At 32.2% G+C, this 19998-nt stretch overlaps 1 protein-coding gene across 1 annotated transcript in view; it reads right to left on the reverse strand.

Annotated features, from left to right (window-relative positions):
• Positions 1-5818: 5818 nt before the first annotated feature.
• Positions 5819-19998, reverse strand: part of LOC106474451 — a 20841-nt gene continuing 6661 nt past the window's right edge. The window contains exons 4-8 of the mRNA XM_013935145.2: positions 17908-17971; positions 15696-15813; positions 14665-14905; positions 11685-11821; positions 5819-7011 (exon numbers count right to left, since the gene is read on the reverse strand). Of these exons, the coding sequence (XP_013790599.2) occupies positions 6841-7011; positions 11685-11821; positions 14665-14905; positions 15696-15813; positions 17908-17971 (731 nt within the window). The 3' untranslated portion in view covers positions 5819-6840. The remainder of the gene's footprint in view (positions 7012-11684; positions 11822-14664; positions 14906-15695; positions 15814-17907; positions 17972-19998) is intronic.

Genomic DNA, 19998 nt, shown 5'->3' on the forward strand with positions numbered 1-19998 from the left:
TTTGTTGAATTTTAATTTTGTGTTTGTAAATTCTGTACATTTAATCAAGTTATTGTTAATTATCCTGTCCCTATAGCGCAGTGGATAGCGTGTTGGATTTCTAATCCAAAGGTACCAGGTTTGTTCCCTGGCAGGGATGCCACCTCCATTGCCTGGTCCCAAGTCCAGGATGAGAAAGGAGGAGGGTTTGGTGTGGGGCTAGCAACTCCGCCCCGTAAAACTAACCTGCTAAAAAAAATTACTGCAACAACAAATTCAGTCGGCGAGGTGTTGTTGGGACCCTATGCTCCAGTGGGAGTCTACGGGGATTATTATTTTTTTATTGTTAATTATCTTTTGGCTTAATGTAAGTGACTATTTTTCGGGAAGAACAATACTAAGGAATGGGCAGTGTTACGACAGCGGAAGTCACATGATACTAGTAACACGTAATGAGTTTCTAGAAGGATCATGAAGGCCCGAGTGTTTGCCGGACGCCCTCTATTTTAGTATATAAGCCCATCAGATAATTGCAGATAGAGAGATAGAGACAGATAATTGAGTCAAATGAGCAGTAGTGACCGTAAGTAAAGTATGTGAATCGTTGTCAATTATAGCGTGTGTTGAAGTTAAAGTGACTGTGGAAATTAGGTGTATTACAAAGTTTGTAACGAGAAAGAATAAACTAGTTTTAATTAAGAGATGACTTGTATCGCTGAAGTTTCTCGGAAAGAATTTTTACGGGAAATTATCAAACGATCAGAGGCGTAACGTTTGTAGCATTATGTCCAGCATCTTTCTTGACCACATCTCAGTCAGAAACAAGTTTATTTGTTAGTTGAGTTTCACATAAAAACTACTAGAGCACTATTAGCACTAGCCATCCATAATTTTGAAATGATAGACTAAAGGGAAGGCAGTTAGCCAAAAGCACCTACTGCCAACTTTTGGGCTACTCTTTACCAGCAAATAGTTGGATTGACCATCATATTATAACGTCTCCACAGCTGAAATGGCGAGCATATTTGGCAATGGGATTCAAACATACAGCCTGCAGAGTTTGAGTCTATATAATAAATACACTTATTCTGTTTAACATTTCCTAATCGAATCGCTGGTTATTATGGTCGCTATCTGATCAGTTCAGGAAAATAATTTATATGAAAATACTAAAAACTCCAATATTTTCACGTTGGAGATAAAAAAAAAATGTAAAATTATAAAGTTCACTGTTATGATGACAACAGACCATAGAGTGAGCAATAGTTTGACGTACACTATATCACTAGTAATGTAATTCTAATATATCAAGATACTATTGAATCTCCCATGTAAAAACATAACAGGTACACAAGTCCACAAGTGTGGCCATCTAATCTGCAAGTAAAACAATCAGTTTGGTTAAGAAGAACACTACAAAAAAAGGAAAGAAAACAATTTCAACCCTGTATAGTCTATGCTAAAACTCTTAATAACATAAAAGTTCCTAGTAAAATTTTGTACTGCAAAGCTAAGTTGTATGAAATATTAAAATATTGTTACGTCTCCGTTTGTTAATTAACTTTCCGTAACTTCGTTCCGACGAAACTTTAGCGACACAAGTTCTTTACTTAATAAAACTGTTTATTCTTTCCGAATACAACTTTAGCGATACACTCAACTTCAACAATCGCGCTAAACAAACGCTATAACAACGAACGTGCTCAATAATACTTCTGACTGCAGATCAATTACTCACTATCTACGCACACATTACATTCCCGCGTCACGTTGTCCTCTCTTATATATACCCGCCTACCCCATCTAGCAAACACTAGAGCATTCATGAAGAAACAAGATAGTTCTAGAACCGTGGCGTCACAGTGGTCATGTGACTCGCTGACGCAACAATATACTGCTTTAGGAATGTGGCATTCAAACGATTACCATTATAATTACAGTTATAATGGAGTTTACATGTGGAAATGTCATAATTACTTTAGAAATTTATTTCCGTGGAGGACTTCTTGCTCTTTTGATTGGGTATCTTAAGGGGAAAGCGTTATTTTAGTCAAGTTTCTTTGTTGTTGTTGTTCTTATAAAATATAAGGAATATGGTAATAGATTACTTTCATTTATTGCTGACCAATGTCAGATTTCAAATTAATTTTCAAAAGGTACCAATGCTAAACTTCAATGACCAAAAACATTTAAAACAGAAAAAGAATTAAGACCTGATAAAGGAGATACATAGAAAATGTTGAAAGTTAGCAAGTATCACATATCTTGCTGATAAATTTTACCATTTTTATCTCAGATGTACACTGTTACACAAAGACTATAATTATTATATTTTCTGGTGGTTCAGCATAATAAGTAGTTTATTTAAAGCCTAAAGTTCCTTGTCTTATTATACTTTCTTTTCTAACTGGGAATTTTATGGAATGTCTTTAAATAATGATTATTTCCCATTTTTTAATTAATCATGAACCAAATGATTATCACAAGAAAAAGAGACATATAGTTTGAAATGATTATTTATTGAACAATGTTATGAGAAATCACAGCACTACTTGTGCCCAATACATCATCCACTCACTTCACTGCCACTAGAAATAATCTACATAATACATTAAGAAACAACGAACTACGTATTGAGCTTTTACTGTTTTTCATTAGTTAGAAAGGAAGTATCCAATAAATATTTTTTACATATAATCTCAAATATAAAAGTTTTATATTCAGAAAGAATACGTTATGGTTTATCAGATTTCAAAACTAATTCAATACAAACTGCTAGTCTTGGTGGATAAGTGCACTTCTTTTTTCCCTTAACAGACACACTTAAAAGTGTTAGACAATTTTTAGTTATGGCATAATTTTCAGTTTTTAAAGATTTCATTAAAAATGTATCATTACTAAGATGCATACTTGTAGCATACACAAGTATATTATATTCCAATTCCATCTTTATTAATCAAACATGAGATTCAGCACAAGAATGTTTTAAAATACTTAAAAATCATGGTACATTTTTGAGATTAAAGGGTATGTTGTCAAAATATATCTGTATATTTATTTTATAAAGAATACCAGTAATTTTTAAAGAATGAATGTACAATTTGTACTTGCCATTATCAGTGTCTAATTTCATTGGAATTTCCAAATTATAAACTTTACTGTGTTATAAATACTAGATTAGATTTCTTTTGAATAACAGAATTAAGGGTCCTTCAAATGACATAGTATTACTAACTTCTTATGTACATTATCTTTAACACTTTTTGAAAATTTCAGAATAAGCACTTATTTAGATAATACATACTACAGTTTCATCCATAATTTGTAAAAATGATGTCCTAATAGAAACTGAAGAATAACAGAAGATATTGAGTTAAAAAGTAATTAAAAAATCTTTTTCATGAGTTATAATTTTCAAAATATCAACTACAAGAAAGGTTCATTGTTTACAGCTTGCTTTTCACTATTTTTGCCAAACATTCAATGAGAGAAATAGCTTCTTAAAATTACACTTAACAAAACTTGTATAACAAATTTCATTAATACCTCATAAGTAGGCAAGCAATAATTTTTACATTGTTTGAGATATTAAATAGTTGTACAGAAAGCTCTCAATCCACAATTTCATTAAGACTAATAACATTACACAATGACTACAAAACACCACTACACAACATATAGACACAACAATAAAAACAATAGAATTACCAACGAAATCACAATTGTATGTTTCATGCAACACATCAACTTGTTAGGTTAATCTAAAATTCTTTACTTTTTACTAAGTCTGTATTTTATTAACGTTTTTAGAAAACAATTATTGTATGATTAAATAATATTATACTGAAACCCCTTTATCTCTATAAAATAAATTAAACATGCTTAAGTAGTCTAGCATGTTATCCATGTATTACATCATACTGAGTAACTCATTGTTTATGCCTATTATAACACTTGGTGTAAATAACTGACCAGAAATAATTTGGTAAAATTTCTAATTTTTTAACTAAAATACATAGGGAACCCAATCAATAATTAGCAGGATTAACTGCAATATTGATGGTAGCTTTCTTTAAATTTAAAGTCGTTGTTTTGGGTTATCTGTTGCCCTGCCCACTTCAGATATCAAAACCCCATTTTTAATGTCTAAGCTATTAAGGCAAAATTTTTAAGTTATAGACCAACAAGTAATCGGTACTTAAATAATTTTTAAAAATGTGTTTAAAAAACTGACATTGACACCACCAATATTTCTAAGGTTAATTCATTTATTATATTATGAAATCTTCAATAGGTCTTCTTTTCACTGAACTTTTGTTCTGTGTTTACTTTGTATATTAAAAGGCAAAAAAAAAGTATTTTGTTTGTTTTAGAGCAAAGCCACATTGGGCTATTTGCTGTGTCCACTTCAGGGAATCCACATTTTAGTGTTGTAAGTCTGTTAAGTAAGTTGTAAGTTTGGTGATTGACAAAAATTTCACAACATATTTATACATTTCTATTTCTCTCTAACACAGTTTGGTCTGAAAAAAAAAGTTTATAAATAAGTTTATTATATTACTGTGAAAACGCTATTCAACCCCTAATATACGAATCACAATCACACAATTTCTAGGATTGTAATAAAAGCAAAACCAACAACACCATTTCCATTTTATAACAAAAAGTATTAGTAAAAAACTTAGGCACAAGTTTATTATATAAAAATATGTACCACTATTATAATAGTCTTCGCTTTCACGATTACTATAAATTAAGTGCTTTTGTCTAAATAAAAAGACTGATAAACTGGGATATGTATTTGTGTATCTTTATGTACCTCTAATATTGTGTCATTACTGATCAAATGTGAAAAGACTAATACAAAAGAATGGGATTTACCTAAATATCTAATTCTCAGTCCAGTGATAACTGTTTGTTAGTACAATGATCTCTAGAATCTAAATCATAAAAGTTAGATTCATCCTCCAATTGTGTATTACACCAGGAGGAGGTATGACATATTTAAAAGCATGCAATAATCCCCTACTAATTACTAATATTTGCTACAGATTTACATACATGTGTTTAGTGCTTTATTGATTTTACTGATAAAATATGCGACCACCACAATTAAATAAAACTCTAAAGTATGTAAAGCATAATTAAAATAACTCTTAAAAATAATAATTTAATTTTAAGCTTGTTAGAGCTTTTAGAACCTCAAATAAAATGAAAGTTCTAACAAAGAGAGTAAATAAACCAAGTTAATAATAATTACACAACTAATTGGATTCTGAACATAACTCTCACTAAGTTAAAAGAATATATCATAAACACACACATTTAGTAATTACTCATTCTCATGAATTCTGTTCATAAAAATGTATAAGAACTTAATTGTACAAATGTTTACCTCTTACTTAAAGATAAATATATATATTTCAAAGAAACACAACTTTGTGAAATTCAAGGTTGTCACCACTGCACATCTACATTACTATTCCTTCTAAATGTTTTTAAAATTTGTTTGAATATAAAATATTTTTACAAAATTGCATAAGATACCTATACTAATTTACAATTTAATTTCTAATAGGTTTTGTTGATATGTAACCACAAATGTTATGTACTTGCTTTTTATCTAAGTATCATTCCTACCAAGTTTTTTTTTATAATTCTATGAAGTGTTATGGAAAAAAGTTGACAAGACCTTGTAAATCTTTCCTTCAAATGTTGGAAAAGTCAAAAACAGAAAAAAATAATATTGATGAATAACACAGCAAGTGTCCTAAAAATGGAAAAGAAAAACTAATTACTTTGTTTCTCACCATTTTTTATTGTTATAAGGTGATATATAGTTTCCATAAATATATGAAGTTTCTGAAGTTCTTCCATTTTATATTAAATATAATTTAGTTGAATGTTATAATTGTATATTGAAACAGACAATAATTAAGAGTGAGAAGTTTGAAGTTATCTATTCAGATCATCTTCCAGTGTTGTAGATACTTTAGTAAAGAAAAATGGTGTAGGATTAGTGACCAAATGCTCAGCTCTTTGTCATTTGGGGAATTCCAATGCACCAACTACTTTACAAAGCTAAAGTTTCAGATCACTACACACATTACTTTTTTTTCTGTTGTTGTCATTTAAACTTTAGTATGATACAATGTATGTATTGTATAGGGTGTGTTCATGGTGGGACCATTTAATTCTATTATCAATATTGTGAGTAACTGCTTTAAAGTTACAGTAAATATGGTGCAGCAAATACACAAAAAGACATACAATATTTTCATTGTCGAGTATTGGAAAAAAAAAAAATTTAATAGCAAAAATCAGTAGTTTCAAGAATAGATCATATATGTATATCATTTTCTATATCTATGAATGTTTTAATTTTACTTTAATAACTTCTTTAAGAAACAAACCTCATAAAAGTAATTTCTCATTTTTAGTTGTGAACAATGTTATGCATGTGGAGATACTATTTCATTAATAAAAACTTTTATCACTTAAGGTTACTTACAGTAATAAATAAGGATGGTAAAATTCAAAGTAAACTTCACAATAGCCATCTTTTAAAGAATAAAATGGTTTTAAAGATTTCTGTCCATTTTGTGAAGTGCAGAAAAGTCATCAAGAGTCAATCATACTTTTATGTGAATAAAGTTCATGTGATACTGAAACGTCACAACTATGAAATTTCTATTAATATTTTTTTATAATTGAATAGTTAAAATCAGCATTTCAAAATTATTATGTAACTGTGAACAAAAATAACTCATTTAACCATTCAGCTAAAAAATTATACACTAAAAACCATATTTGAATTTTTTAAAAGAAAACCAATGCAATATATGAACACAAATTGTAATACTATAATGCTGTTCTTTCATCATAGATAACAATAGCTTCATTATCAACAAGAGAATCAGTATCCTTGTGAACAAAAGGAAGTGTTATGAAAGAATTCTGACTCTTGTTAACAGCAATAGCAGCAGCACTGTCATTTCTCATACGATTTTTTCTTTTCTTGCTGAAATTTACCTACAAAATGAAACAATTTAGTTATTTCCTTAAACACAAAAATAAATAAAATGTGAGAGAGATTTATTCAGCCATATCACATTCATAAGAATTTTGAAGGGGAAGAATGCTGTAATAATAGATTTAATTTATGTTTAGATACTGACCTACAGTTCTCATTTGGCCTCCACATCACATGTATACAACATCTTTTAAATTAAAATTTGTATATTTAAAACTAGCTGACCTTTTAAAAACCACAAATAATCTGTTACTAAATATAACAGTTAATACAGTATTGTGACTTTGGTTGAAAAACATAATACATTTTAAAATTTATAGCATACTTACAAACGTTTTTAAGAACATGCACTCTCAAAATAGTTTCTTAATTGTTAATGGTTAAAGGAATACCATAAAGAATAGAATCAAAATATGAATGAGTTACTGGATTATATACTTTTCTCATTTCATGTGGAACTTTCAAACATTTTTTAGTTTATAGCTAAGATTCGTAACATTTTAACATATCCTTATAATTGGAATTTGTAGATTTTTCTAAGGAACAGTTTTTCACAAAGAGTTTTATTATAGTTATTCTTTAAAACGTATATGATTTTCAAAATTAATCAGACGTAACCTGGAATTACTATACTATGTTTTTTAAGATAATCTTTCAGATCCAGTACCAAAATTGCATGCTAATATGTGTTTCCTTTATTGAGAAATTAAATAGCAGAAATAATTTTTTAATGAAATATGTGCCTCTCCAAACTTATATTTTAGTGTTGGAATAATAAAAGACTAAAAACACTACAGATTCTGTGTTTTTCACACTATAAATAATTAAACTCCTTCCAACAGATTATGTTCTTTGGCAATGTTATTTATTACATAATCAAATTATTTTGCTGATCTAAGCTGAACAGCCTTTTAGGAAAAATGACTAAACTTTTTTCAGTTAGAAAAATTAACATATCAATGTGACTGAAACTTGTATGCTTACTGGAAGTTTAGCAGAATGAAAAATTCTATTATTAGAAACAATATAAAATAACTTGCCCCTACCAGAAAGAACTGTGATGTATCAATATCATATATATATATATATATATATATATATATATATAAAGATACATCTTGGCGATTTGAACAAATTACTATTGTAAACAATGGTGCCAAATACTCTTAAAACTATGGCACCCTAAAGTTATAACTTTCCTATACTGAAAATGTACTTCCAATAGGTAATTCCCTCCTCTCACAAGATTGGCTATTCCTGTTCAGTGCTGCCTTCTATATGCAAACTTTTTGAATACATACCATAAGCCTTCTGCTCTCCCCTATTGGAGTCTAGTGATTCCAGCATGTCTCACATGCAAATCATCATGCATCACTTCTCCACCAGTGGAGTGCAACGTAGTCACGTGATGCATGTGACTCCCTCTATACTCTTCAACCAAACTATCACTTCGAGTTTGGCAGAAGATAGAAGCACCGGTTTTCAGTGGGGAGAAAGGATGGGAGGTGTGAAAAGAAGGAATTACCTATCGGAAATACATTTTCAGTATAGGAAAATTATAACTTCTGATCAGGTAATTCCCTCCGCTCACAAGATTAGCTAGAATCTCTCATCGAATAAGAGGAGGGACTGGTGTGAGGGAATGACAGAAACACTCTTCAAAAGAGTCCGAAGGAAACCCTGGAAATGAGAGAGTCAGAACCAAAGATCTGATGAGAGGAACCACACCACTTCTGAACCAGGTATACTCTTTATCCATACATATGACATATGGGCGGAACAATAGAGGAGCACATACATCCAAGTGGGAGAAAACTCTGGCTGGATAGGGTGCCAAACCATATGACATGGAAGTGAATCCCACCATATAAAAGTGGGTAAGCAATGAATATGCTCCTAGATGTACAGAGGCTAGGTTGCAACGGACTATATGGGTATGTTAACTACATCCAAATCCCTCTCCGCTGGGATCTGACATCCATGCGGGGATAGGATGAGGATCATATTGCATTCACCTCAAGTTTGAGAGAACGGAGGGAATCGGTAACCACTCCAATACCCAAACATGGCACATGCAGTAGTGTTTGATAGATCAATCCGGGAAACCGACATCCGATATCAAAAGGATGTCTGTATAAGAAAACTCAACTCCTGTGACAGGGAAATGAACTGGAACCATCCGAAAGCCAGAACATCCTCAGATAAGATATGTCCAGGGACGGCATAGAAAGAGGCTCGGAACAGTCCACCTTCCTCAGCTGTGACCCACAACACAAATAATTTGATCAAGGGAGGAATATAGACAACCATAAACATGTGTGAAGACTTGTGTTCATTGGTCACGCTAAATCCAACACCAGGCCACAGAGTACCAACATCGACACGGCAGTAGGATGAGGGCTCCCAATCGAAGAGGTGAACTGCATTTTTGACAGCTCAACTCCAGTGGTTGTGTAAATGGTATCAGGAGGCCACATCATCCAGCAAGGTGATGGCTCAACTCGTATGGAGGCCATATCTCAACTATATCAGTAGAACATCACCACTCTATTGTTGACTGAATGGTTATAGCCCTTTTTTTTGTGGAACCCACTCAGGAGGGTGCCTCCCAGGTCAACAACACCAGCGGGTTGGAACTGGAAAGTTGTAAGAACTCCCATACTCCACTGGAAGCAAGGAAGGTGAATCTGCAGTTGAGAGTCTGGAAGAGACAGTGCAATGGGTGACTACAAAACCCTATTTTGAAAAGAAGGCCATATCGATTTATTCAATCAAGGCATGGCAAGAATGGGCAGCTATCCCCTTCTGCTTTACCCATGCAGTCCATGGGTGGTACGGTCCAGAACAGGCATGTTTATGAAACAAAAATATTGCAAGGTTATTCACCTTCGAGTGATCTTGTGGAACACCCCCATCTCACCAGTGAGCATTACAAAGCCATGGAAGAGAACACAATTTAACATGGCTGTACAGTGCAGATTTCAATTGGTCAGGCACCGCTCGCCACGAAGCAGAATAGAAATAATGAATAATAAAGCAATGCCCCTGAAAAGAAAGAAGTAATGAATAGAAATTTACCTAGTTAGAGTTGCACCGAAGTATGAAAAACCGTCACAGGTGGTAGACAAAAAACCGATGAGGAAGAAACCCCAATATGGTGTAGATAAGGGGAGACGAATGTATTAGGTTAGTCCTCATGCTTGAATGTAGGAGTTCCCCCAATGGCCAATGGAGACAAGATGCCAGGGAAAATGTAAGGTTGTTGAATCTGATGAGAAGACACCTGAAACAGGAGGAAAACGACAAAGAGGAGTAAGCCAATGAGATCAAAAGCCAAACACAACTGATGAGGGCAGAAGGAGAAAGATCTCAACTCAAGGAAAACTGCCTAAGAATAAAGAGGTGGGAGCGAGAACCACAGAAAAAAGCCATACAGGCAATAGAACAATGAAGAGCACAGACCATACATAGGAATCTATCCAGATTGGGACAAGGATAAAAATGCAAAATGAAAGGAAGGGAATTAGGCAAAAGGTGGAGTTACCTCTTCTAGCCACCAATGCCTTGGATAGGAAGGAAAGATCCGGATAAAGAAGAAGAGAGAGAGTGGGAAAAACGTACATGAAACATCATGGGAAACAAATCTGACATACACAGGCATAGAAGAAAAGGAATTATGTTTGAAGGGAAGATGAAACATGGAACAGGAGGAAATGAAGAAACAAACACTTGAAATCTGGTGGTGAAAAAAAGCTATCAAGATCTCTGTCCACCCGAACAGGGTCAGCTTCTACAGGAGGAATTGTGGACGAGAACCAATAGAAGAGGCCAACTGCTTTAACATTCAATCACCTGAATGATAAATACTGATAAAAACCCACGCTGGGTCACCCACACCTGCAGTCTGTGATATAGTGCTAGTTGTAGGCATAACCCCCGAAGTGGTAACATTAGTTTCGGAATGCGACTGTAATAAGCTGGGATAAATGAAGGCAAATTTCAAACTCCAGAAAATCTGGAAGTTATAATAAATGAAGGCCACTTCGTGAGTATACTAAATACAAACTTGAAACAGTAAAGAATAACAAAAAACGTCCAAGTACAAGCACTGCCAAACAAGAAGTGGTAGTTTGGTGAAAGAGTATAGAGGGAGTCACATGTGTCGCGTGACTACATCATACTCCATTTGTAGAAGTGAACATGATTATTTGCATGAGAAACATGTTGGAATTACTAGATTTCAATAGGGGAGAGTAGAAGGCTTGTGGCATGCATTCAAAAAAGCACTGAACTGGAATAGCTAATCTTGTGAGAAGAGGGAATTACCTGATCAGAAGTAAAAGTTTTGGTAAACACCAGTCATCACTGCACAGCAAATTTATAATGTAAAAAATACTTTCATGCCTTAATTGCTTCTAATATAATCTACCTAACCTAATCCTATTCACATTAACTGATAAATATTGTATAAAACGTTTAGTAAGTTCTCTCCTTTAAATACATGTCCATCAATTTTTACATAAGTCTACTTAAATGTATGTATGAATGTATTCTTTGTTTTAATGTGAATATTATGAAAAAGTAACTGTTACTATATATGTATTAAGATAAGGTGTTGATATTTTAAAGTCTAGATTTAAAATACTATGTTATAAAAATTTGGAAACCTTACTTTGGCATAAAGTTCATTGAGATCATCTTCAGTTGAGAGTGGCCGAAGACGAGAGTGACCCCATGCAGGAAGACTTCTGGTTTTTACATCAGGATTAATTATATATTGACAAGGAAGTCCATTCAGATCAACTAACTCTGTAAATTAATCAAGAATTAATTTCATTCTTTTCATTCATTCATTTGAATCTGCACATATAAGGATCAAAACATTCTAGTTAACCTTCAACTTCAGTTTTTGATGGAGCAATAATATGGTCTACCTAATAGTTCTGTATTACAAAACCAAACATTTGGAAATCATACAACACATATGATTGTATATTCTTGATTAATAAGTTAAACTTTCACCATATTGTAAAGTTTTATGGATAGTGTTTATGAAGTTATAAATAGTACTGGAAATGAATGAACACTGGTCAAGTTGGAATTATACTAATAATTTTATTAATTGTTGGTCCATGAGCAACTCTGCCATTATAGCTTTATAACTCATCTTTCTCCATATGATGGATATTTATTAATCACAATATTTGATTTTTCAATAGACTATATCAAGCAAGAGCTTCCCCCCCCCCTGTTGTTTCTTTTGTGTGAAGTACAATCATTTCTCAAAAAATGATTTTGTATTGTAGTATATGAATATACTATGCATTTTTATCTTCTTTTATTATTATATTATTTATTCTGTGTATTGTATGTGCAGGTTTCACATAACATGGTCAAGAGAACCATTACAATGATCTCATTCTAGAGCTGCCTTTTTCTTTTGTTATTCACTTGGAGATAATACCCATTCTGCTCATGGAAGGTATTGCTGTAATATGCAGTATATGTGAATATGTAATGCTTGTATTGGTTTTACTTCAGTAAGAAATCACAGCTTTATTTCTTTTGCAAATCTAGCAGTTATTTTTCAATTCAACAAAAAAAGAAGGATGCAGTAAAAGCAGATGTACATATATCTAGTTTCTGTGATATTTGTTTGTTGTATGGCAAATTACTTTAAATCAAATTAATGATCCTAATTCATTTGAGAAACAATATATATATAAACATATATACCGTGTGTGTGTATATATATACATAAATTAATAGTTCTAAAGCTATCAAATACATTAATTGTAAATATGCAATATTTTAATCAGCACTGTAAAACAATAATGATGAAATTATTATAAATCAAAAACATTACAAAGAGACTCAAAAATTAAAATGGATTTTTCCATTACCAGTCCTTGTTGTCATCATTAAAACTCATAATGGATAATGTCTGTGGCCATAGCATCCAAACACATTGGAGATATTCCATCTATTAGACAAGATCCAGATACAATGTCAAACTAGCTAGCAACAAAGGAAGATCAGTTAAGAGTTAGAAATTGAGTGCTTGAACCCACAACATCTCAACTCATACTGCCTTTCGCTGTATACAGCCAGTTGTGTGAAGACAGTTACCATTAATATTTAGACACAACCTTAAAGAAGAAACAAACCACCCTAACTCCCAACCTCTCCACCCTTTTATAAGATGTACAAAAAAGACAAAAGTATCTCAGAGTAGAAATAGACCACCCTATATTTCTACAAGACTCCCCCACCTCTACTTTTTTATTTAATAATTTTAAAATGATGTTAAACAAAACTAAAACCTTTAGTTTAATAGTTCTTAATTCCCCATTCTCCTCCTTTTTCTTGAAAATTTGTTCAAGTATATAAAAAAAAAGGTTTATACTATTTTATAATAAGTATGAAATGATATTAAAAAGTACACTTTCAATTGTGGAAACTACCTTGTGGAGAACATAGAGGTTGTTAGTTATTCAAGGTCATATTTGGCTTATAAGTAACTAACTTTAAAATATTTAGGTATTTTGTTCAGTATATCAAGGCAGAAAGACTAACTTCAGGTAGCTGGGCTTGTCTCAGCTCACTTGGTATATACCTGAATAAATTTTCAAGAGAAAAGGAGGAGCATGGGATATTAAGAACTATTTAGAAAAGGGTTTTTAGTTCTGTATAACATCATTTTATAATTATTAAATAAAAGGGTGAAGGTTGAGAGTCTTGTAGAAATATAGTGGTTTATTTCTACCTTGAGAAAAATTTTGCATTTTTGTACATCTTATAAAAGGGTGGAGGTTGGTTTGGAGTTTTACATTGTAAAAATTTAAGGTGGTATATTTCTACTTTAAGGTTGTCTCTAAATATTAGAGGTAACTGCCTTCCCACAACTGGCTGTAAACAGTGAAAGGCAGTAGGAATCGAGATGTTGTAGGTTCAAGCACTCAACTCCTTACCCTTAACTGATTTTTCTCAGTTACTGGCTAGTTTGAGATTGGCACATGGATCTTGTCTGGTAGATGGAATATCCTCAACACACTTAGGTGCTATGGCTACAGATATTATCCATTATGAGTTTTAATGATGGCAACAAGAACTGGTAAAGGAAAAATTATATTTGACTTTTGAGCCTCTATGTAATGGTTTTGATTTAGATATGTATGTATATATATATATATATATAATTCAAAATCAGTACATAAACAAACAAAAGATGTTTTTGCTTCTATAGCTCCAAAAGGTTTTTAATATTAGTAATTTACATTTAAATATTTTTAATGACTTTAATTCTAATTTATGTTAATATTTGAAAACAGAAGGCCTATAGAGATGACTTTTAAAATTATCAAATGTATGTGGTGGTATTTTTCAGATTTTTCATTGACTTAACATTAAACTCTCATTCTGGACACCAAACTAAGACCTAGATTCTCAAAATTAGACCAAAATGAATTCCTGATCTTCCTGTAAGGCAACTCTTATTGCACTCCCCCCTAGTGGAACAGCGGTATGTCTGTGGATTTACAACACTAGAAACTGGGTTTCGATACCCGTGGTGGGCAGAGCACAGATAGCCCTTTGTGTAGCTTTGTGCTTAACTTCAAACAAACAAACAATTCTTATTTGTATATTCTCACCATCATAAGAGGGACATTCACTTAAAGTGGGCATATCTTGTAGATCATAGTGGCTCTGACTGTTGTTTTCAGGAATACTTGATAAAATCACCTGGTTAACATCAACACCTGCATCTGTAAGATCTAGCTCTGAAGGGTTACTGCATGTTGCATGAGGGTAAGGTGGAGCTTGATAACATAAATGAACTGGCTGACTTAAAGGTCTTGGCTTCATTGAGGAACTTTTGTGTGATTCTTTCACCTAGGAATTGAACAAATTTTGTACTTCATAAAAAAAAATGCATAATTATTCTACTGATTTACTACTCAAAATTTAAAATAATGTTTATATATTTCACATATACAAGCTCCCCTGATGGCACAGTTGTAAGCTTGATGGCCTATAATGCTAAAATTTAGAGTTAAATCCCCATAATTGGCACAGTGCAGGTAATCGATTGTGCAACCTTGCATTTAGGAACAACACAAACACATATAGATATATATTCCCTTAAATATACAAGTTTGTTTTTTATTGCATTGCAGTGCATACTTACAAGATCTTTATGTGCATACTCACAAGAGCTTAACTCAGATATTTTGTTTTGTTTTTTTACATGCAACATACATAATTTAAAAATTACTTAGCATGAACAGTGAGATTGAAAAAAGTTTAAGTATGGCTTATTAAAGAAGCAAACCAGTGAAATACTAATTATACTATTAATTACTCTGCATTATCCATAGAAACATTACTCTAATATGCACAATCTCTGATGCAAAATTTGCTTACCTGCAATACAAAGTTTCTGAAATAAGTTTTTGTTTTGTGAGCTAAAATATGTAAGTTATCCCAACTGTCATGGGTGTCAAAGTATTATAACATTACATGAGGCAGAACTTGCAAAATTATGAATAAGAAATGTTTATATATATAACATTTCTCTTTTTGGTGATTTATAAACTTATCTAATGTAGTTCTTAAGCCTCAGTATTTTCTGATATTCTGATACTTTTTTTACACAACAAACCGAATGAAGTATCTAACTCACCCCTTTACCATCCCTAATAGGCACAGACTGAGAACGTAGCATTGATTTATTGTTGATTTCCAACACTTGAGTCTCATACTGCTGGTTATTTGCTGCATCAACAAGCACTACAGAGTCACTGAAAATAGTTGTAGTTTAAATTTAAGTTTCAAATTAACTACTTAATTTAAAATCTTACACGTCCTCATTTTCTAAGAAAACAAAATATTTGTGTGATACACAAATTATATAACGCCAATTAAAATAAATTGAGAGTTCACCATCCACATGAACCCATAATTGAAACCACCATATTAAAATACTATTTTTTAAACCCTCTCATGGCTGGGAGAGGGATTACTAATATTTTCTAATTTTTTTTTTCTCACAGTGGAGTTACAAAATTAGATATGTTGGGGAAAAAATTATAAAAATAGTTTCCTCCCTTCTTGCCCATTGTTTTTTTTTAAACTAAAGATGATTAGTTGCTAGCATATTTTAATTGGCTAGCTGAAAATAAAAATGTATACCTTGCAGGGTAATGATGTTTACACACAAAAGTTTATAGTACCTAATTTTTTGAAGAAAGTAGATTCAAAAAGAATTATTTAACTTTACATAAAAATATATATACTGATTGTACACCAAAATTCACCATTCTTGTGCAATCTATGCCTCTCAGGATGACATAAAATCATGTAAATACTATAAAATAATTTCAGAACTACTTATCTTTGGCTTACATTTATATATTAGTAACAAAATGTATAAAGTTCAAAACTGTAATACTTCTGGAAACAAAGTGAAAGGCTTCTGCATGACTATACCATACAAAAACACAAAATTGTATAAATAAAGTGAAAAGCAGCTCTAAAATGGGTTAAGCTCACTATATAAAGTACTATTAGTCATATTTCCCAAAGTACATCCCAGACAAATGTGGTAAAATATTATGTCATCAATTTGCACATCTTATGAATGAATGTAAGAGATATACCAATATTTAGAACCTTGTTTTTGTAATTCCTAGTAATACAGTAATAACCACAAAAATGAAGTAATTTGCCTGTGTAGTGCTAGGATGTATTATATGTTTTCCACCCTTCAATTAAAAAGTAAAATTTTAAAAATGTTGTTTTTTCACAGCTTTCCAGATGAAACATAGCAATGCTCAACCAAGTTACTAACTTTCACTTTCCTTAAGGGGTGAACTAGGTTAAGAGTCTTTTCATCTGAATCTTTTACAGGTATAATAACATGGTTTTTAATTACTGAGTTGAGTTATTCATGTTGATGAATCAAATAGTTGAGAGTGGATTTGCCCTTGATCTTCACTATCTGTTAGCCAGCTGATCTAATAGGCACCAATCACTGGTTTCTTGTGTCAGGAACTTGAGGATCTATTGACATATTTAAGATAGTGTTGGAGCTTGGGAGAGCAGATTTTCACAAGAGAATTATATAGATTTTACACCTGAATAAAAGAGATTTGATACAGATTTAACTGATTTTACATAGATTTACAGAGTTTTTGTGTGAGTGTTTTTTTTCAGTTAATTTGTTCAGCAAGAGCTGATATTTTTTCCTTTTGTTTAAAACAGCAAAAACTCATTAAAGTTTTCCCATTAGATTGTGTGCTTCTGCAGGTTGGTAATTTTTCATTCATTCATTCTATTTCAGGAGAACTCCTAAAGTAGCATATTGTTGTGTGCAGTATTTGTATTAAGTGCAATTCAAATATTTCTTCTTTGAATAAATCAGTCTTATCTCTTTCTTTGTGACTTAACTTTCACAACTCATTGTGAAATGTACACCCAATCCCAAGATCTGAGACCCTCCAGTTGTTAGCAGCCCCGACGTTTCTGCTTTGTTGGTCATCTGCGAGATATCACACACATAACTTACCAAGTGTTTATACAGTTATACTGATTAGCTAATGGTTAAATGCTACTTGATACATTATACTTACTCGTTAAATATAAATTTCATTGTATCTACCAACAATTGCTGTATTTTTTTACTTTTTTTTTACATAGGTCTATTGATTATATCCCTATAAATATTTTCTCTAATGTCAAAAGTTTATAGAGGTGAAACACTCCCTATGAAAGATGATAATTCTTCCTTTACTGGTACAGTTCATATTTTATAAATATTCACATTGACAATGACAGCATTAAGATTAACATTTCAAGTGAATATTAATTATGAAAAGAAACATGGGAAATTCTACCTTTGAATAATCCCAGATCTCCTCTTGGCCACAATTTTACATTCTTCTGGCTGTTTTTTGCAACCTAGTGTTACAAAACAATAATAAAAGTCGCCTTGAATAACTGATTAAGAGAAGAATGTATTCAAATAATTCCTTTCACTGTTTCAGTAAATTTACATTATTTGTATCTTAAAATCATGATTTTTAATGTAATTTCAATATCATATGATAAAGATTAACTAATTCATTTTCAAAGCTGTTCAACATTTTTATGTTGACTGGAACCATTACAGTTACAGATATATCTGAAACATTGTATTTAATGCTTACATAGGTATAACGATAAAGAATAAAAATACGCATTTATAAACCCATTATTATTATTATGCTTTTTAAATGATAAGTATCAATATTAATAGAAAACACACCATTCTAATAGCATTAAAACAGAATATTACAGTAGTAGTAGCAGCGAGTATCTTTTATCTAATATCTTCCAAATTTTGTCCTTATCGTAATTCTTTAAACGCAATGGCTAGATAAGCGGTATCCGGGAACAATCTTTCAAATATTACCGTATTTTTCGGTGTAACAAATAAAAAATCGTTTTTGAGTGCTTGCCTTGGATTCAAGTGTGCAAAGCGCTTGACCAATCAGAGCGCTTAATGTAATTAGCGTCGGTAATCGCCTAATCGGTATTTCAATTTTCATTTGATACTCGGCAGTCTGGCACGTTCTTACTGTCAAGTTGGATGCGTCACCGAAAGCCGAAGCACCGTATCTTAGGCTTCGGGAGCAGAATAGTTGTTTCTTAATTTTTCGTTCTATTTTTTCATCCCTTACGATGTCTAAAGAAAAGAGAATGTCATACACAGCTAATTTTAAATTAAGTGTGATTAATTATGCAAAAGAGCATGGAAACAGAGCTATCGAAAGATATTTTGGTCCTCCACCAGAAAAAATGGTTCGTTGCTGGCGCGAACAAGAAGAAGAATTGAAAATGATTAAAAGTGATAAACGCAATTTCCGAGGAAAAAAAAACAAAATGGCAAGATCTCGAAAATAAACTGTACGAATGGGTTGTGGATCCAAGAAGGCAAGGACTATCCGTTTCTATAAATATGATAATTTTTCAAGCAAAGAGGATTGCATGTGATAATAGTTAAGAAGATTTTACTGGTCATACATCGTGGTGTTATCGGTTCATGAAACGCAAAGGCCTAGTTATGAGAACTAAAACAAAAATTGCTTAAAGAATGCCCGATGAGTTTGAGATGAAAATTTGTGGTTTTCACAAGTATAGTATACAGTTAAGAAAAAACTCCATTTGGATTGTCTCAAATAGCAAACACGGATGAAACACCTTTAACATTTGATGTTTTAAGCAATAGAACAACTGATATAAAAGGTACTAAAACTATTACTGTTAAGATTACTGGACACGTAAAAACGCATTATACAGCGGTGCTAGCATGTTGTTCAGATGGATAAAATTAACACCAATGTTAATTTTTAAAAAGAAAATTTACCCAGCGGTGTCTACGTTCACGTACATGAAAAAGGATCGATGGAACACTACTTTGGTTTGAAAAATTGTCGTCGAAACGTCCAGGAAGCTTATTAATAAAGCCTTCTCTCCTCGTCTGGGATTCCTTTAGAGCTCATAAAACGGAAAAAAAATAAAGGAAAAAGCTAATGAGCTAAAAACACAGCTGGCTGTTATACTCGACGGTTTAACAAGTCAACTGCAACCTCTCGATGTTTCTATTAACACACCCTTTAAGACTTTAATGAGAGAGGAATGGAACAACTGGATGCAGCAGGAATATTTTGCTACGACCCCTACAGGACGAAGGAAGAGACCGACGCTTGCTCAAGTCTGTATGTGGGTGAAAAATTCGTGGGAAAAAGTAAGAAGTGATACAGTGATTAAGTCATTTAAGAGATGTGGTATCAGTAACGCAATGGATGGGACCGAGGATGACATTCTCTTTGACCATAATATTGGATCCAATGATTCTTTTCTAAGCGACAGTGAAAACAATGAAGATTTTGTAGGTTTTGAACCAAACTAAATAACAGTAAACCTTTTTGATTTACGGTATTTTC

The sequence above is a fragment of the Limulus polyphemus genome, unplaced genomic scaffold, assembly GCF_000517525.1.
Source record: "Limulus polyphemus unplaced genomic scaffold, Limulus_polyphemus-2.1.2 Scaffold7238, whole genome shotgun sequence".
NCBI lineage: Eukaryota > Metazoa > Arthropoda > Merostomata > Xiphosura > Limulidae > Limulus > Limulus polyphemus.